Source organism: Penicillium antarcticum (genome assembly GCF_028974205.1).
Source record: "Penicillium antarcticum strain IBT 31339 chromosome Unknown utg000003l_segment0_segment0, whole genome shotgun sequence".
NCBI classification, from domain to species: domain Eukaryota; kingdom Fungi; phylum Ascomycota; class Eurotiomycetes; order Eurotiales; family Aspergillaceae; genus Penicillium; species Penicillium antarcticum.
The window spans coordinates 658,489-681,719 of NW_026695301.1; the positions used below are offsets into that span (position 1 = coordinate 658,489).

Consider the following 23,231-nt stretch of genomic DNA (forward strand, 5'->3'; position numbering starts at 1 on the left):
AGATACGTGGTCAAGTCAGCGTCGAGTATTCTAAGTAGGGTGTGGCGACCCAAATATAGTTCGTCCGTAGCCTCACCACATGAAACAACTGGGAAATCTACACTTATGCATAAGATTGATTGTATAGTTGTAGACTTATCATATGCATAGCCGCTGGCAATTTGCCGTTGTACGGTTTTCGGTGATTTGTAGCCAGTCAAAAATATCGGCCGCGTGAGCGCCTGTGGATAGTTCATCTCCCAAATTCAAAATGCTCAGGTAGCATATCTTTAGCCGGTGCAAATGACCGCGAGGGCTACACTTCGTCCCCTCGAGAGCTAAGCGCCCTGTGAAAACAGATAATACACATCAACGGCTTGCGGACACGTGTTCCTATACTTGGCTGGTCGTCATTGGACAATGCACAATTCTTATTTAAGTCAAGTGCCGAGGCTGTATCGAGAATGAATTTCACATCTGCATGGAAAACACTGCAAGAAGTATGTATGAGGTGAGCAGGTGAGTGCGTAATAGACAGGGTGAGAATCACACACCGTCGCGCGCTTGCCACACTGACTCTGCTTAGCTGAACGCTGACACAATATCATCATTGGCCGGTCTGGTTCGATCTGAAACAACCCGTCTTTTTTGGCTCATGCTACCCGAATGGGCACTATGAATGGGCAGGGGCCGGCTCTACCTGCAGAAATATAACATGCCGATGGCATGTAATGCGAATGACCTTTTACTTCCACCCCAAATAAGCCGTGTCTGGTGCTCATGTGATCTCAAAGTTTTGATATACATGTGGGGTGGACTTTTTGATACGCAGCGTTCCTGGCTCCATGACGACGATGCTCAACTAGGTCATGACGTTTCCCATGGGTGTCAGGGCGTGACAATTGTGCGTACTTAGTCAGTGTAGGTATCGGTCCCAGGCATGTCAGCCTAACGGCTGACAAAGTGGTCTTTTTGGCCTAGTTGGTAGATGTGTATTGACCTGAGTGCATACTATTACAAGGGCATATGCAATCCAAGGGGCCCTTGATCATCTGTAGCTCGCCAACCGCCGGGTTCCAGAGCCGCACGGTATTATCATCAGAGCCGGAAGCAAGTAGTCGCTGTTTAGGCGAAAAAGCCACTGATTGAACCGAACTAGAATGGCCTTCTACTGTCTGCTGTAATGCACTAGTCGCCGAGTCCCAGAAGTCCAATCACTTACAGGCATTCACGTTGTTTAAAACCATACCGGCAGCATTACAGTGGCTCGGGTCAGAGACGGTCAACAGTGGACTGGATGGTATGGGGCACCTGAATTTGGAACCAATGATACGAACCAGAGTGGGAGAGCCCTCGAAAGAACCCGGTCTTCAGTTATGATGTAGGTGTACTAGAGTCATACTTATTCTTCTTCTTCAGCTAAAGTACCAGACAAAATCGCTTCAGATTATACCTAGGAGACCAGCCGGTTCCTCTGAGCCCTATCCGCTTATCACAACCAGATTCATCCACGCAAATCAGGTGGTATAAGCAGAAACCCGAGTTCAGATGACTGTAGTCATCACGCAAATGTACATTCCGTTCTTTGGCTTTTTGTGAGCGTTCTTTGACCACCCTTTTCGATGCAGGCCGTCGCTGATCGTGGATCTAGGAATAGATACGTCGAACTCATCTACGAAGAACAGTTCCATCTCAGAAAGCTATGAATCCGGTTTCCCAAGCAAATGGTCGCACAAGGCCTCTAACATGACAGGACTGATGCTTCGCGGCCGTCCGGCTTTGATGGGAGGAGCTTTGAGGGTACCGAAAAGCCGCAGGGTTGCCTGGATCCTGAGGATTGCGCGTTTGCTGCAGTCAGCAGGTTGAGCCATCTGGGAGGTGGTTAATTCACCACTGCTGATCATGTTATGGATAGCTCAAGCGTAGATCTAGCAAGATTTGGTGCCATGGCTCACTGCGCCACTATTATGGTCAGTTGTCGAGAAAGCCATGTGTGGTGCGAACGCTGGTTGTAGGGCACCGAGGTAGCCGCTGTCTTGGTATGACAGGTCGCCTGCAGACGGCCATAGCTATCTATGACGCAATAGTCATCATTCTCATTGATGCTGACTACGACTGAGAATGTACTGCTGTCGCTCTGATCCCCACGTTGGCAACACTGTCGACAACGGTGCGGGTTGCTTTTCTCTTCCTTGCCAAACGTCTGGATCGAGAGTGCGAATTTTAGCGCAAGGTGGCAGTCGGAGTCCGTAGTCCTCTGGAATCCCTTCCTCTTCCAGTCTCTCGATAACGCGAAGCTGCTCAGGATTCGCCGCTTGACGAAGCAGAGTCCAAAATTCTGCGTCGGACACTTGCCACAACACCTTATCATCCACAGACCCTGCCTCTACCAGTTCGCCTATCACCCGGCCCGTCCGCTGACACATGTCGATATGGGCCGGACTTGACCAGACATCTTTGTCGACAGTGATGTATGCGCGAGAAAGATTCAGCGCTACATGGGGATCATCCAGAACCAGCAGACGGCGGGCCGCTGTAGCACTAGGAAACGCCTTCAGTGAGCCGACAACCCTGCTGGCGTCTTCTATGGCAAGCTTGTCGAAGCTGACGGCGTCGCGTAAAGCATAGTCTAGGCGATCGGCACACAGTTGAGGCGATGGCATCTCCACTAAAGGGAACAGTTCTTCTTCGAAAACCTTCTGGGTAATCGCATGTCTGGCGAGGATGTCCGGCAGCCGCGACGTCTCAAGATACCGTGTCTTGTGTACCTCGTGGTAGCTTCCTTCCCCAGGCTTGGAGAGAGCGTAATCCATGACGTGACTGAGGGTGGTATGAGAGATGTCATGGAGAAGAGCAGCGACTTGTTCTTCAATTGTGGCACCAACTCTTCGCACGAGTATAAATGCACCGACCGAATGTTCGAGCCGTGTGACTCGCGGTGTCAGGCCCAAGAATCCAGTGACTCCATGTTGGCAGATGCCTTGCAGTCGCTGCACCTCCGGGCTTTGAAGAAGCTCTACGAGAACTGGCTCATGGACCAGTTCCTCTCCGTATATCTTATCTCGGATCAAGATGCTATGATTGTCGATGAGCTGCTGTGTCTGGAGGACGCCAATACTGGTGGGAGATGACATCTCTGTTGGATCAACATGTATTGACAGAAGCATCCGAAGCAGGATGATTGGGAAAAGTATGTGCGGGGTCGAGGAAGGAGCGTGAGAAAGGTTGAGGGATCGCAAGCGCCATTCAATCATACAGCAAACGGGGGCAGTGCTACGAGCGAATGGCCATTGAACGGCTCGATACGGACTTGGCGTTCGAGGCTTTTCACATGTGCATGATCCAACTGGACCATGTTCAAACTGTCATTGGGTACCTAGAGGCCTTCGGAGGGGTAAAAATGGAGAAAATTGGTTATCTGCCGTCGTGCAGCAAAGTGCTGACGTCGCCCTAGAAGTCTGCTGGTGTACCTCGAATGATATGTCCTTATGGATCGAGCATCGGCGGGATGGGTAATATCAGGGATGCACGCTACGCCAGTCTAGGAACGGGCCGCGCCGTGACAGTTCTGGCATTCCAAGAACCTGCAGTTTTTTTTTCATCTTTATTACAAAAGAATTTAGCATAATTAACGTGATCACTAATCTAGGTCAACTAGACTTAATTTATTGCGCTATAATAGAGCTGCGTATGAGTAGGATTGATCCTGAAAACATTGGGTAGTCATGTTCATAATCAAGATATTATGACGATGACACTTGAACTGTGGACGGCAAGTACAAATACATGCTCCGCTGGACCGACAGAGTGTTGACGAGAGGCCTAGTGTACAGAACTCACGGCTAGTAGCTCCTGGGAAATGGACACCAAAAGTAGTAGTAATTAGATCCATCAATGAAACACTAAACAAATAAGGCATCATAGTTAAAACATCCCAGTCTTGATACATAGACTCTTTGACCTTTCGACTTTTGCAGTCCCACCTTTTGCTTGGAGAACTCTCGTCGCCAATTTGGAAGATGGGCTTTATGCAAGAATTCGATTGAAGGTATCCTGCGTATGCTTCCAAACGATCTCAGGGAATCCCTTCTCTCGGAGTTGAGTCATCAGAGATTGATTTGTCGCGTCCTTGCCGTCGTAATTAAGGATATAGGCACCCTGGCCGGAGTTCTTGGGGGCAAAGTTAGGCGAAGTCGATAGCCATGTCTGCCATTCTCCACTCTCCTCGGCCGAAATCGAGATGGGCTTCGACAAGAACCCAAGGATTGTACCCGCCACAGATCCCATGCTGTTTTTCAAGAGCGGTGTGGCCACAATACCCGGGAACACGTGAAGAAAGCTGACAGATGGGTGTTGCGACGCGAGAACCTCGAATGCCAGCGAGTTCATGGATGCCGGGTAGCCAGTGCTGGCAGAAAGGGAAAATTTCTTTGTTAGGTCCAAGTTGTCTTCCTCAATCATGATTTCTTTACCACCAGCCAGAATGCTGATTACGCGAGGACTTTTTGTGGCTTCGAGGGCAGGCAGGAGATTCTCGATGAATCTCATGCGCGAGTAGTATCGTAGCATGTGGTTGGCATCGATCCCCGCAGCCGTCTCTGTGTTTTGGTCGAGGTATCAGCCTGTGTTCCGTGGGTACGAGATGTCCTCGGGCCTGTGAGACGGCTTCTTCTTCTTACCATTTTTGCTGAATGCAAGAGCTCCAGCAGAGAGAAACAAGAGGTCCAGACCTTCAAATCGAGTTTTCAGTTCCTCGCAAGCTTTGTCCACGTTGCGAAGGTTGGAAACGTCGACAGCCTTGAATCCATAAGAACCATTCGGGTTGGCCTTTTCCATCGCTGCGACGACTTGAGCGCCAGCAGCTTCGTTGCGACCGACAATATAAATAGTGGGTTTCATAACCGCGCCGGCCAATTTGATGGCAGTGTGTTTTCCGATGCCACTGGTACCTCCGACAAAAAGGGCCACTATTTCCGGCTTTGCGGACTTCAGAGCCGCATTCCATTCACGGATTTGCGCCAAAGTCTGAGCCATCTTAGCTGTATCGATGATGATTGTGCTTCTGAGTCAAATAGTTTGTGTGTCGTGAGGATGTTGGAAGGAAGAACGTCTTAATAGGAAGATCAAGAGAGCGGTGCTTTTACTGCCATCCCGGTCTAGAACATGATTAGTGAGCGTCTACCGTCTTCGAAGGAACTATGTGGCAACCAGGATACCGCTAGTGAGAGGGATCGTGCCGTATCACACAATTTTAATCCCCGGAAAACTTGTCCAGCCAATCCTCAGCTTCAAGGAGATCTAATGCTCTCGAGAATCGGTCCATTTGGCTCGTGAGTACTGGCTTGTACGTAAATTCTACAGCACTTTGAAACTGTCGAGGGAGGGCCGAGTCGTCGCGCTTAACGTAACTCCGCCTTGCTTCGGCTCAATTTCAACGGTGAAAATGGAGAGATCACCACGCTAACCATTGGCTAATGTGACTAGCGTGCGGCATTCCGCAGTTGTGGGGAACAGCAGGACACTGGAGACCCACTCCTCACAGGAGCATTGTCACTAAGACATCGAGATCGCGCGCTCATTAACAAAAAGAGCAGTCTTTATAATTCTGAAAAGCCTAAATAGCTAATGAGACCCTACCCTCGTATTCTGCATAGTGGAAGGTTGAATACGAAGGGAAGAAATGTTGACGCATAAATGACGCGGAGTGGACCACTCGTGTACATGGAACGTGCACTCGATTGCCGAATAGGTTATTCATCGAAGAGCGGAGTCGGAACATTGTATCCATGACATAGGGACAAACTACAGTACATTCTGCCGAACCACATCTACAGTATAGTAACCCAGCAGTTACTATCTGCCTAACAACTCCAAAAGCTCCGCCTGCTCACGATATTTGAGCGCCTAGGCGTAGCATGGCATCAAGAGGGGTTCTCGGAAGATGAACCATAGCCAGTCAGACCTTAATTCAATCCAACAGTTGGGTCGAACGATCTAATCTTAAATGAAATCTGCTACCAAGCAAAGCGCAACATAGTGGATTCAGGCGCTGACGTTGCTATTGTATCGATCATTACGCCATAACAAAGACAAGGTATGCAAAGCAGATGAATGTAATTATAAATAGCTAACATTATTGCATCGGCTCGCGATGCTGTAACACCTCCTGCTCAACGTGACAGTCCTGCCAGAAAGTTATTTATTTGTTAACGCCAAACTTGCAGGGACAAACTGGTTAATCTTCGCGAGGATTTCATCTGTACGAAACGGCTTGTGGATGATATCGTCCATCCCAGCCTCGAACATTTCCGATTTTTGTGCCGCTCTGACATTCGCTGTTACTCCCAAAATTGGAACGTGTCTATCGCTGTCCTTCTCAAGCTCTCGAATGCGCTTGGTTGCGGCATTACCATCCATCACAGGCATTTCTATATCCATGAGAATGCAATCGATCTTGTTGTTCTGGAACTTATTCAAAGCCTCTTGGCCATTATTGGCCTCCATGATTTGAAATCCTAGTGATCCCAATTTCCGAGAGAGGATTCGCCTGTTAATGATGTTATCCTCAACCACGAGTATGCGTCGACCGGTATTTGGTTCCTTGTGGCTTTGGTGGCTTTCACTATTGCGAATTGTTACTTGCCGCGCAATTTTATCAGTATTCCTCGTTCTTTCGTCCACGGGGCCTCCTCTTCTCAACTCATCAATCTGATTCAGTGGAGGGTCTTCTGGTATCTGTACGTCTTGAGTCGATTCTTCAACCTCGTACAATTCCCGGCCCAGCGCTTGGATGTCATGGGACAACTTGTCCACGTCCGAGACACCAACCTTGCCAACGCCCTCTGCACCGGCGTGTATAGTCTTGCGCACTCGAAAGAAAAATCCAAATGTACTTCCCTCATCTTTCTTCGAACTGACACCAATTTCCCCGCCATGTAGATGACACAATTTTCTACTGACGTGGAGGCCTAGACCTGAGCCGCCATAAATCCCTTCTGTCCTTGGGGTAGCTTGGTTAAATCTCTCAAATAACCGCATCTGGGCATCATCATCGATGCCGATACCGGAATCTTTAACAGCGAGCATAATGTACGCGAACTCTCCGTCACCCCACTCAGGCGAAGCTGTCGTATCAAGACCGAGCGCAGCCTTGCCTGACGTGAAAAATACAACGTTCGGAGGGTATGAAGAAGGACGGTCTTTTGAAGCACCGATTGAAACTCGAATTCTCCGCGCATTTTCACACCTGGCAGTGAATTTTATTGCATTGGAGAGAAGGTTGATGAGAACCTGGCCCATACGATCAACATCGGCCATAACCCATTCAATTCCGCAATCCGCATACGAAACGTCGGCTTGATAGTCGAAATGTATGTTGTTTCTTTGCAGCTGCGGCCGAAAAAGAGAAAGTGGGCCCGCAAAATATTGATTTGGTTGGACACTCCGCGGTGATAGAAGCAGCATTGATGAGTCGATTTTCGAGAAAGTAAGGACATCATCGAGAATCCTTTTCTGATGGGAGATACACAGAGAGATGGTCTCCGCTGACTCGGTGATACGTGAAAGGAGCGCTTCGTGGTCTTCAGTCTCGCGTGTTTCCTGAAGAATATCCTCGGTGCAGTGTAATATCGCGGAAAGCGGGTTCCGAATCTCATGGCTAATCATGTCGATAAATCGCTCTTGATTCTGTCTGTGTTCTTGTGCGTCTTTGGCAAGCTGTTTTTGGTAATACTCTGCCCTCTTCTCTGGTGTGATGTCCGAGATCGTGACGATAAATCCGCCATGGGCATCAAGGCCAAACTCATGACCATGTGCAAGAAGAGGACTCGAAGTCATCACACGCCACATATCCTGATTCCGAGTCCGGTATTCAATGCGTAGCGCTGCTTTGGTCGACAAAGCTTCGTTGAACCAAGTATTAACCCGGTGGACGTCGTCTAGGTGGACCGATTGCAGCAAGCAATGTGGAAACTTCGCGTCGGAACAGGCAATCAGCATTCGGAAACTAGAATTCTGGGAAACCAGCTCGTAGTTCCTATTGAGGATTGCTAAGCCATGGGGAATGTTGTCCGCCAGCTGTTGCGCAGAAGCGGTCGGGCTGAAATTGAAACTCATCTGTGCAGACCGTTTAGCTTTACTTTCCACGAAAGGATATCGTTACCATGGTAGCATACAGTGTTCTAACCTCAGCGCTCCAGACTCGGGGCTTCAAGTTGAGCTGAACAAATTTCTTGTCTTCAAGGATTCGAGCAAATGATGACGACGCAGTACAAGGCAGTGCGAATCCGGCTGTCCCGGATTACCGGAGTTTCAATGATCCGAAGCCTTCAAGAAATTAATCTGATATCAGATAATCATTTCTCTTGCCATTCCTTGACCACTTATCATCTTTACACTTCACCTGGTTGACAGGACGTTTATCTGATGGAATACAAGGTTACCTTCTACAATAATGTAACATGTAAGCGAGCGCCGCACGCAACCGGACGCCGCACCCACGCGTACTTCTCGCGTTTTCTTCCAGCCCTCTATTTTCAACAACCCACTATGCCACCAATTCGCTCTCAAAATTTTCAAAAACAATCAGAGCAAGAGGGTGGGATACTATTAGCTATCCAGTCTTTTCACAATGGAATAATATGCTCTATTCGTCAATTGGCGCGCAATTACAATATACCCGACCGAACGCTCCGCCGCTGTATATCCGAGGTCAAAAGTCGTGTTGAAATCCACCGAAACGGCCGAAAATACACTATTTTGGAAGAGAAAGCTCTAAAGAAATAGATACTCCTTTAGGATAAGCGAGGAATAGCGCCTCGGCTAAATACTTTACGAGGGGTAGCCAATTTGCTATTAAAAGCCCGCCATAATAGCACCTTAATATAGTCGGCGAAAATTAGGTCTACAATTTTGTTAAACGGCATGAGCTTATAACTCGATTCTCACGTGCGTACGATTATCGGAGGGCTTAAAATGAGGATTACAATCTTATATCAAAATAGTTTAATTGCGCGAGGAAGACACTATATAGAAGTATAGCATTGTGGATAACGATATCTAATACTTCGATAAAACTAGATTCGCCCTCGGCATGACTATCGCCGCTAGAATTGTTACAAAAACGTTATACGGACGGAGATTTTGATCATAACCCGGAAATCGAGAACAAGTAATAGTTATTGAGACTATAAACGCTAAGGTGTTGCTATTACGCACGACTAACTGGTCGTCGCTATGTTAGAAGAACCCTGGGTTATACTTGCCCGTGCTTCTCTGTCTTCCGACGTCAACAATCTGTACTCTCATCCGTACCGCTGCCCTCGGGCCGTACGGGCTAAGTCCTTTGAGTAGCTCGCCTACTTCTTTTGTCGGACCCCATAGAGTATCCTCCGGAGAAGCTCTTTTTCTTCCTTGTTCTTCTTTCATGTCACTTGCCTGTATTAAAGAACGAGTATTGTAGTATTCCTTGGAACGGCAAGTCGTAGGCCGGAATCGACGTAGTCTTTACCGTCACCCAGTTTGGTGTTGTACTGCCTGGAACTGGCACCTGTCTTGGCGGATTGCCCTACCTATCACATCCAAGAGCTAGAACCGATTTGGGGATTACAATTTTGACATAGAAAGCTCATAGAAATTTATGTTGACCACGCCAAATCCGCGGGAGCGAGTGAGTGGTCGGCCCATGAAGTAGAGACAAGCTCCAATCTAGTTAGCTCAGGCATCGATCCTTTGATTTTTTGAAACCAGTCGTGCCAATTGTACGGAACGCAAAGCTGCAGTCGATTCCACTCTCGACCTTCCAAGAGTCTTTCCCATGGTTTGAAGAGCATCTTCCCCTTTTCATGGGTATAGAAAAGCTCTTGAGCCTCACAGGGCGGCATTTGAAGTAGCACACGTAGCCGGAGCACGCCGCGGAAATTCTTCTCAACTAACCCAAAGAACGCGTAATAGGTTTCCATCCAGTCCTCCTCAGCCTGCCCAGGGTCCCAGAAGCCAACAACAAACGAGATGTCCATAGATGTCATAAGAGATGCACAACGTGGTGCCAAAATCCTTGATATCAGAAAAGGGGTGTCCATAGCCTCGTTCATAACAAAGATATTCGTCGCATAAAGAACTTCCAATGCTTCTGCATATCTGTACGATAATAAGTCAATGCTCTGACAGTAGAAGGATACTGACTTACCCAGTTTGGCAACATCTCAGCCACTCCACGCCGCCAATTTTGGGTCTCGGGATGTGCATGTACCCCTCGCGGCCTGAGATCGAACAGATATCCTCAATGGTATCATTGATGAATTTATCCGAATATTCACAAACAGCATGCCACCAGCGCCAGCGAGGCTCGCTGTGCGGTTTCGGCGATGGCTTTCTCCAAAAATACCGAATATGCACTCGCCGGTCGCCCATAAGCTCGAGGTATATCAGCCTCCTGATCTCCGCCGGGAGACGAAAGAGCGGACTTTGCTGTTGGGAGCTTTTCTGTCGAGCTCTCGGGCTGCGTGGGCGCTGTTCTGGTTGGATCGGTAGCTTCCATCGATTGAATATATCGCCGTTGATCTCACAGGTGGAATCCCAAATTCCTATTGCGTTTGGGGAACATTCTTTCAGTGTCGACCTGAGCTCTTTCGGCGCTTTTTTTTTCCGCTTGAAAAGTTTGTTGAAAAAATGGGGTGCCATGGCGGTGGAGTCTGGAATAGCGTGAAGGGGGAGCGGTGACTTTATATGTACCTGGATGTGGGTGGATGTCCCTGGTACGTGGCAGGAGCACTTCCACGAAATTGAGGGGATTGAACCCACAAACCCTGAGCTCAGTGGGATATCCAACGGCCCCCAAATTTAGGATTACACAAGACAAACTCTAGATCTTGCTTTTTACCTTGTTCTTTGAGCTACAAATATTCTCTTCTAGTCCTGTAGTGGCACTGGTTTCAATGGCAGTGAAAGAGCCTTCCATCGCCCCCTAAATACCGTCTAAAAATACTAAAAGCACAGCATTTAGAAACCGTCGCGCAAGCAAAGGTAGTTCGGATAGGCGGAAACTCAGTAAGCCTCCTTGGCCTCCAGGGCTATGTTTCTCAGGAAGACACAAGTCGTTTCAATCTTACCTAACTTTCACTTAGCCATTACTCTTGCCTAATTTTTAAATAGAAATCGGTGAGTCTGTCTGAACTGGCCGCCATGATACTCTTTATAGACCATAATAAAAGAGGGCATCTTTTGGAGAACTACATCTGTCAAACCGCCTGCGGCATCGCTGGCTCTGAAACAGGTGTTATATTTATCATATTTATATACATATTTACCAAATAGTCTGCTTCAGCTATCTCTCAGTGGACGGGAATGAATATATTTTAGAAAGGTAATAGACAAGAGTTATTGATACATGGCGATTGATTAAAGATCATATCTATGTCCTGGAATATACATCCTATTCCTGTGGCATTGAGATAATTTGCGATTATGTTCACCTTACCATGGTTACGACAGTAGTCATGATTACTGAACGGGACTTGTACGATTGGCGTATTACTTACGGATTAATCCCAGGTCAAGGTGGCTCGTGCATGGTCTGAATTGACATCGTGAGCCCGATGAATCGCGCATTTACATTGCGAATGACGTTTTAGGTAACCCATATTATTGCTTGAATAGAAATCAAGTGTTGTCATTGATCGTGAAGCCCATACGAGCTCAAGTTCCTCTACTTACCTTGGACTCAAGCCTCTTCTAATTCGCCAGTTACCTCTTCCCAAACGTACTCTGCTGCAACACCATCTTTTTCTTTTACTGTAAGCTCGGTCAAAGTACAAGTCAATGCCGTCTTTCGTCTAACAATGTCCCTCTCATGCGGCTTCAAGATGACACCAAGACCAACAGACAGGACAGCCAACGTCCAGAGATTCCCTGTCCCTCGATGCGACCACATCTACCCTCTTTGGCCGAGGATCCGCGGAAAAATCGTTGGAAGAATTCACCTGCGCAACTTCCTAACCAACTGCTTTCGATACGGGGAGACCCGGCTCCTGCAGCAGCAAGGGTTTATGGAACTATGGAACTCTTGTCCCGCTAGACGAACCTGTTGAAAGTTGGCCGTGTTATACAGAATGGAGGAATTTAAAAACACTGTTTGCTCTCCCTGTTCTACAAATTTTGAGTGTCCATGCCTGCAGTGTTGTGTTAACCTTTTCAATTTTCTGAAAAGTCTCCAAGCTTTCCAATGGAGAATTTATCATTGCGCTACGCATGGACGCTGCGCTTGGACATTTAATATGCGGAGTGCAAATCTAGAAGCACAAAAATTATCTTCGTTTCCCCGTTTAGAACATCGATGTTGTGACTGTCAATTCTCGCGTCAAGAATGGACGGCTACCAGCTATGCATGGTGGGGCTGACATGGTGTCCATTAAGACCTATAGAATTGCATAAGAGCCTACCATTCGGAGGACTGGCTAGATATCCAGAGGATAACTCAGAAGTCTTATTGCCTTCTTCTTTCTCACATTCTCACCGTCTGATAAACAATATAGAGGAAAAGCTTTCGCACAGCATACCCGAAACGGCTAAGCGCGGGCCCACCTCCGTTGGGGCTGAACATCCAACGATCTCCAGTACAGTAGTGAATGACTTAGTCCCTCCTCAACAACGCCATGGTATACTGCGGCAAGCCAAGCAAAGGATGTGGCGAGTGCCGAGCAAGAAAGATCAGATGTGACCAAAGCCGACCGGCGTGTTCGCAATGCATACGCGCCAAGCGAGACTGCCCAGGCTACAGGGATCAACTATCGCTGATGTTCCGCGACGAGAGCAAAGAAGTAGTACGAAAGGCAGCGGGGTCAAAGAAGACCGAGCGAGCGCCTCGCACTGTATCCCCAGAAGGGAAGACCGGGGCTGTTGTTGTGGAGCCGGAATTCAACTTCAATGTTCTCCGACGATTGGGGAGTCTCCCGGTGGAAGTTCAACCATCGCAGGATGTGGAGACGACGAAGTATGAGGCGATTTGTTATTTCATGCGGTCGAATGCTATTCCTGGTTCTTTCTGGACCAGTGATCTCGTCTCTAGGTTCCTCTTGCAGTCTGGGGGTCCGGCGAGTCAGAGGGCTATGCAAGCCAGTGTGGTTGCTACTGCGACCGCTATGCTTTCCCGTGTTCGGGGCTTGCCTTCGCTGAAAGATGTGGCCCACAGGGAGTATGGGTCCGCTTTGAGGTTGCTAAATACCGCCCTAGCCGATATTGATCAAGCGAAGACGAATCAGACTCTGGGCACGGTCGTGCTGCTTGCCATTTATGAAGTAGGTTTAGGGCCTCGCAGATTGAAAAACGCTAATTGGCTTTAGGTTGTTACGTCAAGGTCTCCGGAAGATATTGACAGTTGGACAAATCATATCAATGGTGCGACGGCCTTGCTTGATATACGTGGCACTGACCAGCTCAAGACCGACGCTGGTCTCAAATTATTCTTGCACCTGCGATATCAGATCGTAAGTATCGACAACCAGCCATTGGTTTCATACTAACAATCCATAGATCATCAGTTGTCTACAACGAGATGCCCGAGTCCCTGAATCACTATTTGAATGTACCAAACTCACCATGTTTCTCCGCCCAGCAGAAGCGCATGGCAACCGCCTCGTAATGATAATTGGCAAACTATCCAACCTACGTGCCGACATAAGAACCAAAAGATTCAACAACGAACGAGAGATCATCTCAGCAGCCTCAGCCATCGAAGCCGACCTAATTGCATGGCTAGCCTCACTACCCCCAGAGTTCAACTACACAAGCCACACAAAATCGCCCTTCGACTTTTCATTCCAGCACCGATTCGGAGGTCTATCGCCATACGATGGCCACTACCACGTCTATCCTAACCTCTGGGTCTGCAACTCCTGGAACCAATACCGCAGCGCACGAATAGTCGTCAGCGAAATCATCCTCTCGCACATCCGCCAAATCTCCACAAACTCATCTATATCCTTCCTCTCCGAAGAGTTTCGCCTACAATGCAAGGCACTCCGCTCAACAATTAGACGACTGGCGGTGGACATCTGCCGCGGTGCACCCTTTCACTTCAACGCGCATGGCGCAGAAAATTCGCCTAATATTCTTCCGCCAGAGAGTTACATCGGTGGGCTTGTCCTGTTATGGCCCTTGTTTGTTGCTGGTATTGTCGAGAATCCGTGCCATGGTCTCCGCCGTTGGGTTGTGAAATGTCTCGAGATGATTGGCAATACGATGGGACTTGACCAGGCGCTTGCGGTTGCTGATATTATCTCTGCTGATCCTGGAATTCTGCATTCTGTTACTGAAGAGGAAGATGGGCTTATTGAGGAGTCGAATGTGCCGGATTTGACTAGTCGGCTTCCTGTGCCTCTGTCCAATAAAGTTATGGGAGAGGAGGTATAGATGTTTTGGTTTATGTTCCTTTTATATCGCTTCTGTTGCTTATATGCAACGTAGGTGGTGTCGGGTCATATCTCACCTGCATAAATTGTCGCGTTACAGCCAGGATCTAGGAGAGCCTCATTATGGAATGACGAAATATGTCTAGCATTAATAAAAGGGAAAACAATAGCGTCATATCCTCCAGTGACATTCCAGAAAAGTTTAACATAACCCAATAACCTAGGCTACTCTACTTCATACTTCGTGTCGAACAAATCGGGCTGTGCGCTCCGCCAGGAGGCGGGGCCGGGCTGTGTATCAACTCCGCCCCAGCCTTGTACCCCTCGGCACCTCATGCGGTAACTAATGCGGCTCTTTCGAACATATACACATTTCGTTGTCCAATCGCTCGATCAGATACCAGCAAGTTCAATATCTGACGGTATCCAGTTCTGGTTAGGCGCAGGTGCATGTGGTATTCCCACGTTATGCCCTACATGGTACATACCACGTTATGCCCTACATGGTACATACATACCCCTGCCAGTTCCAATAGGACTGCCGTTAATCCCGAGTCTGGAGTCTGCCTTACTGTCAATAGTCTGACAATCTTAAGGTTTGGACGGGGCATTCCTGGGACTATATGACTATATAGTGTTTGGATTATGATCATAACCCCGCCCTGGTGCCCAGTATGCCTTGGCCCACGTTCGCATGATTTTTGTCCTAGGCATTGCTGTGATACTTTGGTTATTAGTTCCACAGATATGAGGCCGTGTTCAGAGAGAGATATAAGGAAGGTGGTATTCCGTTGTGTCGGATTTCTTTGTTAGGCAGGACCATATTTAGACTTGTCTTTGACTTCAAGTCTTTTTAAGAGAGATATAGTCGGCTTTTCTACTTTTCAACTATTCAACTTCTATATACGTTTCGCAGTCATGAACGTTTTCGAGAAATCACCATCCATGTGGGCATCTTTTGCCTCACATCAACGTTCATCCCGTCCAGCGACACAGTCACGACCAGAACCCGCTCCGAAGAAATCATGGCGATTGAGATTCAAAAGTCCAGTCTATACAGCCAACACCAACCCCAACAATCGAACAATCGACCTCCCACCGCCCTACACAGCAACCCCCATCTCTCCCCGAACCACACGCCACCAAAACCACAACCAACCCGACCAAGAATCACCCTACAGCTTCCTAAGCACATTCGACACAGTCTTCCTAGTAGACGACAGCTCAAGCATGAAAGGCCAAAACTGGAAATCCGCCGCCAACGCAATCGCAGCAATCGCACCCATCTGCACAAGCCACGACCCGGACGGAATAGACATCTACTTCCTGAACCAGCCAGCTGCCAGTAACGCCCACTACAACATAACAACACCAAGCCAAGTGCATGAAATCTTCACAAGGGTCACACCACGCGGCGTTACACCCGTCGGGAAACGTCTCAATGATATCCTAAAGCCGTATATGGCGCGCGTGGAACGGATGCAGGCTGCGCAGGCGAGGAACGGGGCTAGTGATATTGATGACCGGTTCTATGTACGACCGGTGAATATCATTGTTATTACTGATGGGGTCTTTACAGATGATGCTGAGAGTGTTATTATGGGTGTAGCGCGAAAATTGGATTTGATTGATGCTATTGCTTGGCAGGTGGGCATTCAGTTCTTTCAGGTTGGGGATGATGAGAGTGCGAGGTTGTATTTGCAGGAGTTGGATGATTATTTAGGGGGTTGCCGGGAGGGCTTCAGGGATATTGTTGATACTGTTCCTTGGGCTGGGGGGCTTTGTGGGGAGGGGATTTTGAAGACAGTGCTTGGGGCTGTTAATAAAAGGTTGGATCGGAGGGTCCTATAATTTTGGCCGTTTACTTCTTGTTTGTTGGCGATATGTTGGCTGTTACTGTTGTTGTGTTTTGAAGTATACATATACCCCAGTTTCAGATGGTCGCTCAGGGGTCAGTTTCATGGTTGTTTTTCTAGCTGCCTGCTATTTCAGTGGATTATCCAATCATCTAGCCAATCACATATCTCCTGGGCTGTTTATTCTTGGCTTAATATGAAACTGACAGATCAACAGTAATCTCAGGAACCGCCGCTGTGGAGTAGGCGAACACATCCCTACCCTATGAACCTATGATTGTGGTTGGTTCAATTAGCTACTATTAGCTGCAGTAGTCCCCTCTGGTGTGTCCAATGGGAGGTTCCTAGCCGTTGTACGCCAATCACGTCGTTTCGGCACTTTAGTTCCCTATGTGATACGTGATATTCCCAGTTTCCAAGCTAGGAGTTCCTGTTTATTTCTAGAATAACTTGTTTAGAAGAAGGTAGAATGAGCGCCACCTAATGTAGCAATTAAATTTATTACTTGTGCGCACCTTGCGTGGGGATCGACGAAATTCGGTTCAGGTGGATAGGCAAGCCACGATAATCTTCGCCGAAATCCGTATTTTGACTGACAATTCCCAAGAACAATTAGCCCTCAAAGTTGGTTTGCACTAGTTGAGACTCCACTCATCACCGCAATTTGTTGATCGGCGAAAGTCATCATCCCCGCGCCGATCTTCGAAAACCTCATCTCTTCACTTCTTCACTTCTTCACTTCTTTTCATTTCAACCCGCGATTTACCATTTACCCTTCCACTCCTTTCCGCCACGTCAACTTACCTCTCTTACCTCTGCATCCTCTCTCGTCTCTCTTAGCGCCGGACCCTCAATACTCGGCGCGTGCATCTCCCGTCTCCGATTGGCCAACCTTGTCGCCCTGCACTGCGCCTGGGAAATTGACCCATCGCGGCTCTCAATGGCAAGCTGGAATTACAGCTGAAACGTCGTTATTCTTAGACCTGTCAAGCCTGAGACGTCGGGGCTGCCTTGGGTCTGAACTAGTCTGCCCGGCTAGTTCTCTTATATGAACTGGTGTTTGCGACTCGACTTCCTTCCATTGTCTTTTTGCATCGTGTACAACACTGGGTGTTTGTCTTTTAGCTTTTGTTTTCTTTTGTTCTGCATTGTTGCGCCTGTCTCTCTTTGATTTCTCTTTCTTTTGTACCTGCTTTCTTCAGCTTTGATCTGCGATCTTTCTCTCTCTTCCCTTTTATTGATTCATATTGCGATGACCTCTAACACCCTCATGACTTTCCTGCTGTGAGTGTCGCCGATCCAATTGCATTGTGCCTTCATACTGACTCAGTCTAGGATTACCAAACCTGAGGTCCGGTCAGTCAAACTGCTCGGATCGTGGGATAATTTCTCCAAGCAATATGTGATGGAAAGGGACAAGCGCGTTGGCCCGGGCCACTGGAAAGGATGTCATACCTTTACGGATATCATTGGCGACGGGCCTGACAAGACTCAATGGCGAACCGGGGGTCTCAAGATGGGAGGCACCTACTGGTACTATGTGAGCCGGACCACGTTTATTGGTGAAGGAAGCTAACCGAGACAGTACCTTTTGAATGACGATATTGAATATTATAACGAAAGAGAACCTGCCACCACAAAATGTCCTCTGCTTCCCGGGCAACCGGTGAATGTGCTGAATGTGCCCATCATCTTACCCGATAGTCGGTCCCATGGACGCTCGGGCAGCAACAGCTCCCTCAAGTCTGAATACCGAACGATGAACCCGGAGGACAAGTTCATGAACCCGCGCAAGCCTCCACCGCAGCCTCAACCAGTGCGTCTTCAGACTTCCACGTCCGTGCGTCGCCAACCGAGTCCAGCGCAGGCTGCCACCTCCCCAATTTCTAGCATGATTCACAGGAGCAAGTCCCAGCCGAACAGTGCCACTCGCAGAAGTCATACTTCGAAGGACTCGCGTTCCTTGTCTCCCCCGAGAGCACGGGCCCTTCGTGCTGCTCTAGGACAACCCAATGGGACAGAGAACCGGGCACCTGAGACATGGCAATCAAACAATGCTTCAAACAAAATTGTTGAGACGCGACGCAATGTCCCTGGGATCAAGATTAGTGCCGGAATCGCAATTCCCTCCTCCGCAAACTCGCCTAACAAGCTGGGCCCTTCGACCATTCAAAGTCGGCGCGCATTGAAGACCGGAGATGGATCCCCGGGTCGCCTTCTCACTGTCCAGACGCGCCCTGAGCATCGTGCACACAGTCCTCCGCGTGTGAACGGCAAGAATGCAGCCTATGATGAGTCTCATACTATCAGGGAGGCGCTGGAAGATATTGCAAACTCCAGCGACTTGCCAACACCAACCAAACCATTCGCCAAGAAGGAAAAGAGGCTTCCAACACTGCCGAACTCTCCTTCCTCCGTGATGGACGAAGCCGTCCGTGCCATCGACGAAAGAGACCAAGCCATGGACGCGGAGGCTCTGCGCAGTCACTTCTCTAGCATGACAATGACAGACGATTCTATCCACTCTCGCTTCATCCCAGAACGCAGCCGATTCTCGGAATGGAGCACTGACACTGAAGCCGACGACTACAACACACCGGAATCAATGGTTTCAACCTCGACCTTCAACCAGGACTACAACTCCGAAAACGATGCCTCAGACGACCGATGGAAAACCCCCGAACTCTCCCAGTCTGGCGATGCAGCAATAAACACAGATCCCAACACTCCCCATCTTACCGTCCACTCCAAACCCTCGTCTCCGAACTCAGCCGAAGGCGAAGGCGACCTCCCCTGGAACATCTCCCTCCCTCATCTCACCGTGTCTCTATCCTCTCCCAGTATCAACGGCTCAGGGCTGGGTATCGAAGGAATGGACGAAGTGGAAAGCAACCCAAAGCGCCACGCCGCCCTCTTCAGCGCCCTCGAATCAATGGAGGCACTCGCCATGTCCCGCAGCCCCGATTCATCTCCCATCGTCCTTCCCCAGGTCCTGCATGATTCAGTCTCTGAAAGGAACCTCTCTGGAGAGCGGAGACCCAGTTATCAGGCTGAGTCTATTCGCTCCCGACGCAGCAACACAGATTTCCAGGCTGGTAATACTACCATGCAGGAGTTGATGGATGAGCTCAGTTATCTGAAGAATATGATCCAGGCTGAGATGGATGGCACTCCTTTCTAATGGACTGCTGTTTTTATATTTTTACATGTACTCTAGTCGCTCGTTTTGTATTCTTATTCTTGTCCGTGTGCTGGTCGCCGGGGCATTACTGCATACATGTATCATTTAGCTATTTGTTTATAGAGATGGAATTCTATGAAGTGAACAATTCATATTCAAGAAAATCGATTGACAAGTCATGAATAAGTAAAAAGAATGTAGAAGTGAAGTCCCAATCCCATACAAACACCAAACAACGCGCCAAGAATTCCTGTATCCACCACCCGCCAACAGCAACGCAATTCTACACCAACACCCAAACAAAAAGAATGGGCTGAATCCAATTCAGCCTCTAGACAAAAGGCAAAATGGAAAAGGGTCCCCAATTAACACCCGTCGGGGAAAAATCCCTACCTGCAAAATGCAAAGCCGGCGCCGTGTCCTACTGTCCAACAATGGACCTGATCGCGCTAGCGACCGAAGACGAAGAATTACGCGTCTTCCGCTTGAACGGACAGCGCGTATTCGGGGGTTCATTCGGTGGTGATCCGTATCTTGGCGAGGACGAAGAGGACGGCGAGATTCGAGGGATGGCGTGGAAGGGGAATGGTACGTGTGCAATTCAAGCATCCACTCCAACCCAATCCAACCATGCACCCAGGGCATGTAATGCTATGCATGTCTATTCTGGGATACTATTGTTGTTCAAAAGCTCAATGCTGATATCCCACTCCAGGCCGTCTTCTCGCTGTCGCTTGCGGGGACAACACTCTCCGCATTATTAGCTCTTATAGCGGCAAGACCGTTCACCACTATGACACCTACAAGTCCACCAGCGAGGATTCTAAGGACGTACCCTCACAGCAGCAGCCTGTCCCAAAGGCAACATGTCTAGGCTGGGGCATGAATTTCACGGATAGCAAAGCAGCACAGCGACATCTCTTCGAGTCAGCGGGCCAGATCAGCGTCGATGACCTCCTCTCGCCGGGAATCCATCCATCAAAAGCGGCAGCTGTGCTGAAGGCTGATTTACCGCGTGAACTTGCGCTTCTGGATGTTGAGGGCTCGTTGCCGAAATTGAGTACGCTTCCTGCTACGGGTGGTGAGGATGATGTTTTTAGTTCGAGGGCTTCGCTTGATGCTATTTTTCATTCTGGGAGGGATACTAATGACTCGGTGGATGTTCTTTCCGTTGGATTTGATGATGGGAGCGTGCATCTCCGGATCTTTGATTGTTTTGAGATTGGGTCGTTCCTTGTTGGGCGAATGCCTGGTGTTGCGGGTTCTTGCTCGGTTTTGAGACATGCTTCTCATCCGCTGAGTTCTACGCATGCGCTTTTGGCTTCGGCTATTGATGGTGGTGGTGATGAGAGGACTCTTGAGCTTGTTACGTTGGATCTGCGATTCATTACCAAGTCTGGGAGGTATTTGTCTCTGCTGGCTTCGAAGACTACCCAGCTTCAGAATTTGCTGCGGTATGTTGGGCAGGTGCAGCGGCAGATTGAGCTGGAGTGGAAGAATGCGCAGGAACTTCCTGCGCGGTTCCTACGCAGTGTTAATGAGGACTTGCAAGAGAAGTGTCAGTGTGATTTCATCACTGCTATCTATCATCTTGTTGTTACTGGTCATTGCTATGAGCCGATGAAGGAGTTCCTCGTTGATATTGTCGGGGAGAGGGTATGTGCTTTGGACAGCGTGGAAGTGCTGGGGCATTGACTAATGTGCGAATAGGGACACAAGCGATGGGACAAGGCTGTTGCAGGCGGTTACGAAAACATCCGCCGGTTGACGCACGAGTGTCTTCTTCCCGCCCTCGAACGCAGTCAGGTACTGCTCAGTCGACTGGTTGGGCTGTCCAAATTCCACAAGCTTAGTGATGTCCTCGGACTGGATACGCCCAAGCTAAACGCTATTGTGGAAACACTCGACTGCCTCCACCTCCTCGCTCACCAGGTCCTCATCCATGCCAATGACGAACTTGATCAGTTCGGTGCTTTCTCTAGGTGGTTCCGCCATGAAATCAATATCCTTAACAGCGAGCCTCTATCGCAGACCCTAGAAGAGTTGCAAGATAAAAGGGATCTATTCGACGTCCCTCCCACTGTCAAATACATCACCGGTGCATTGACAAAGAGTGCGCTGCGCAACTTCATCCGCCAGCTCCCCATGATGGGACCTCCTCCCCCTTCCTCTGATAAGTGGCTTCCTCTACCAGACGGGCATGACAGTTCATTCTACGATGGGTTCAAGTCTCTCCTCCAGCAACAGCGGGTGGCCCAGGAAAAGGGAGGTGACGGTACCTCGATCGACGCACCCAAACTCAACGATTTGACCAGGCGTTTGGGTGTACAATTCGAAAAAGTCTTTGGAGATATCGCCTTGACTCAACGAAGAGGCATTCTACACCGCTCGCCTCTCACTCTTCACTCTGACTGTGACCAGGGAGTTATTGATCTTACTGTCTGCTACGAGGACCTGGAGGAAGGCCATCCCTGTTCTATCTACGTTGCTACCAGGTCAACAATGTCAAAGTACCAAGGTTCGTTTGGGCACCTTTCCTCACTTGATTACATACTAATACTTCCAACTCCAGCCTACATTTACCGAGTTGTCCTCGACTCGATTGGCGGCGTCAGCTCCACAAGAAGCACATCAATTGCAACCATCAGCCTCGAAGAAGGAACAATCCGCCAACTCCAATTTGTTGCCGACCACACCCTAATGATCCTCTGGACAAACAGCAGTAAATTCCTCATCCCTCAAATTCACGAATCTAATCTAACAATTGAAATAGGGGGATCCCACCTGCTCAGCTTCCCCTTCCAACCCTTATCCGCACAACAAGCCCCACCACCTTTAAACCTCGACTACATAGAGTGTGAAACCACACCATCCTCCCCAAAACCCTCTACACCAGCTACAAAACTCGATCTGTCAGACTCATCTCCTCATGCGGAGGTACTGAAACATATCTTTGCTTCTACTGGACCAAAAGCAAAGCCTGTGCATGTTGATGTTAACGGGAGGAAGGGGAGACGTGCTGTCTGTGCTCTGTATGGGGATGCTATGCGATATGAAGTGTTGGATTTGGATGCTGCCATTGATGAGGATGAGGATGAGGAGGGAGAGGAAATGGGCAGTGAGGAGGAAGAAGAAGAAGAAGAAGAAGAAGAAGTTGATACTGAGAATTAGTATTATAATTGTGGAACTTGGTTGAATCATGAGTACCTTATTCAACTATGTCACCTTTTGTACTATGTACTTGCCCTTGTGGCCGGGATAGACCCCGGGCGGAAGGCCTGCTTTGATGGCAGGGACTACTGTGCCACTAGATACAAAATAGTTCTTTCTAGGAAAATATCTCTCTCATGACAAGCTTCGGTTTTATACTTTTACGTCGCAGCAGTATCATTATTAAGTCTCAAACTTATACCGGTGGACAGTCCGCTATATATATATATAGTGGGGTATGAAGTCATTGTGCGCTACAGTATTGCGCAGATTCACCATTGTAGCCCAGCCTTGATCACGACTTTGTTGCAGGGTATAGAAATATATTCAAGGGTCACTGTTATTATTTTAATTGTGACATATAAATTATCTCGGTGTGCTCTGTCACAATGTGGCTAGCGCTAGGCCCTTATCTAGTCTCACCCCATGCATATATAGTGCGTCGATCCATAGACACACACCAGTAGACAGGGTCGAAAAAATAGTAAATCGAAATTGATGTTATTAAAGCATAACCTGCAAGAAATACAGAGCTGTCCTTTATTATTATTCTAGAGGCTTCTGTTTGGATATTTTCACCCCACCGGTGGACTCGGTCGC

At 48.5% G+C, this 23,231-nt stretch overlaps 8 protein-coding genes across 8 annotated transcripts; 4 read left to right on the top strand and 4 right to left on the bottom strand.

The window, feature by feature from the left end:
- Positions 1-2,075: 2,075 nt before the first annotated feature.
- Positions 2,076-3,113, bottom strand: N7508_002950 (uncharacterized protein; the record flags this gene model as incomplete). The annotated part of the gene is made up of 1 exon (XM_058461016.1): positions 2,076-3,113. The coding sequence occupies one exon, from the start codon at positions 3,111-3,113 to the stop codon at positions 2,076-2,078; it is 1,038 nt and encodes a 345-aa protein (XP_058321593.1).
- Positions 3,114-4,005: 892 nt separating this feature from the next.
- On the bottom strand, positions 4,006-5,013 carry N7508_002951 (short-chain dehydrogenases/reductase; the record flags this gene model as incomplete). The annotated part of the gene is made up of 2 exons (XM_058461017.1): positions 4,006-4,577; positions 4,659-5,013. 2 exons carry the CDS (start codon positions 5,011-5,013, stop codon positions 4,006-4,008), a joined length of 927 nt encoding a protein of 308 aa, XP_058321594.1.
- Positions 5,014-6,174: 1,161 nt separating this feature from the next.
- N7508_002952 (hybrid sensor histidine kinase/response regulator) lies at positions 6,175-8,094 on the bottom strand (the record flags this gene model as incomplete). Its single annotated transcript, XM_058461018.1, has 1 exon — positions 6,175-8,094. One exon carries the CDS (start codon positions 8,092-8,094, stop codon positions 6,175-6,177), a length of 1,920 nt encoding a protein of 639 aa, XP_058321595.1.
- A 1,520-nt stretch (positions 8,095-9,614) lies between these two features.
- Positions 9,615-10,659, bottom strand: N7508_002953 (uncharacterized protein; the record flags this gene model as incomplete). The annotated part of the gene is made up of 2 exons (XM_058461019.1): positions 9,615-10,116; positions 10,166-10,659. The coding sequence occupies 2 exons, from the start codon at positions 10,657-10,659 to the stop codon at positions 9,615-9,617; spliced, it is 996 nt and encodes a 331-aa protein (XP_058321596.1).
- Positions 10,660-12,770: 2,111 nt separating this feature from the next.
- On the top strand, positions 12,771-14,385 carry N7508_002954 (uncharacterized protein; the record flags this gene model as incomplete). The annotated part of the gene is made up of 3 exons (XM_058461020.1): positions 12,771-13,271; positions 13,317-13,460; positions 13,507-14,385. The coding sequence occupies 3 exons, from the start codon at positions 12,771-12,773 to the stop codon at positions 14,383-14,385; spliced, it is 1,524 nt and encodes a 507-aa protein (XP_058321597.1).
- Positions 14,386-15,302: 917 nt separating this feature from the next.
- On the top strand, positions 15,303-16,235 carry N7508_002955 (uncharacterized protein; the record flags this gene model as incomplete). The annotated part of the gene is made up of 1 exon (XM_058461021.1): positions 15,303-16,235. One exon carries the CDS (start codon positions 15,303-15,305, stop codon positions 16,233-16,235), a length of 933 nt encoding a protein of 310 aa, XP_058321598.1.
- Positions 16,236-17,492: 1,257 nt separating this feature from the next.
- Positions 17,493-19,421, top strand: N7508_002956 (uncharacterized protein; the record flags this gene model as incomplete). The annotated part of the gene is made up of 3 exons (XM_058461022.1): positions 17,493-17,524; positions 17,576-17,780; positions 17,826-19,421. 3 exons carry the CDS (start codon positions 17,493-17,495, stop codon positions 19,419-19,421), a joined length of 1,833 nt encoding a protein of 610 aa, XP_058321599.1.
- A 347-nt stretch (positions 19,422-19,768) lies between these two features.
- Positions 19,769-22,592, top strand: N7508_002957 (uncharacterized protein; the record flags this gene model as incomplete). The annotated part of the gene is made up of 4 exons (XM_058461023.1): positions 19,769-20,009; positions 20,137-21,077; positions 21,132-21,939; positions 21,994-22,592. The coding sequence occupies 4 exons, from the start codon at positions 19,769-19,771 to the stop codon at positions 22,590-22,592; spliced, it is 2,589 nt and encodes an 862-aa protein (XP_058321600.1).
- Between the last annotated feature and the right edge of the window lie 639 nt (positions 22,593-23,231).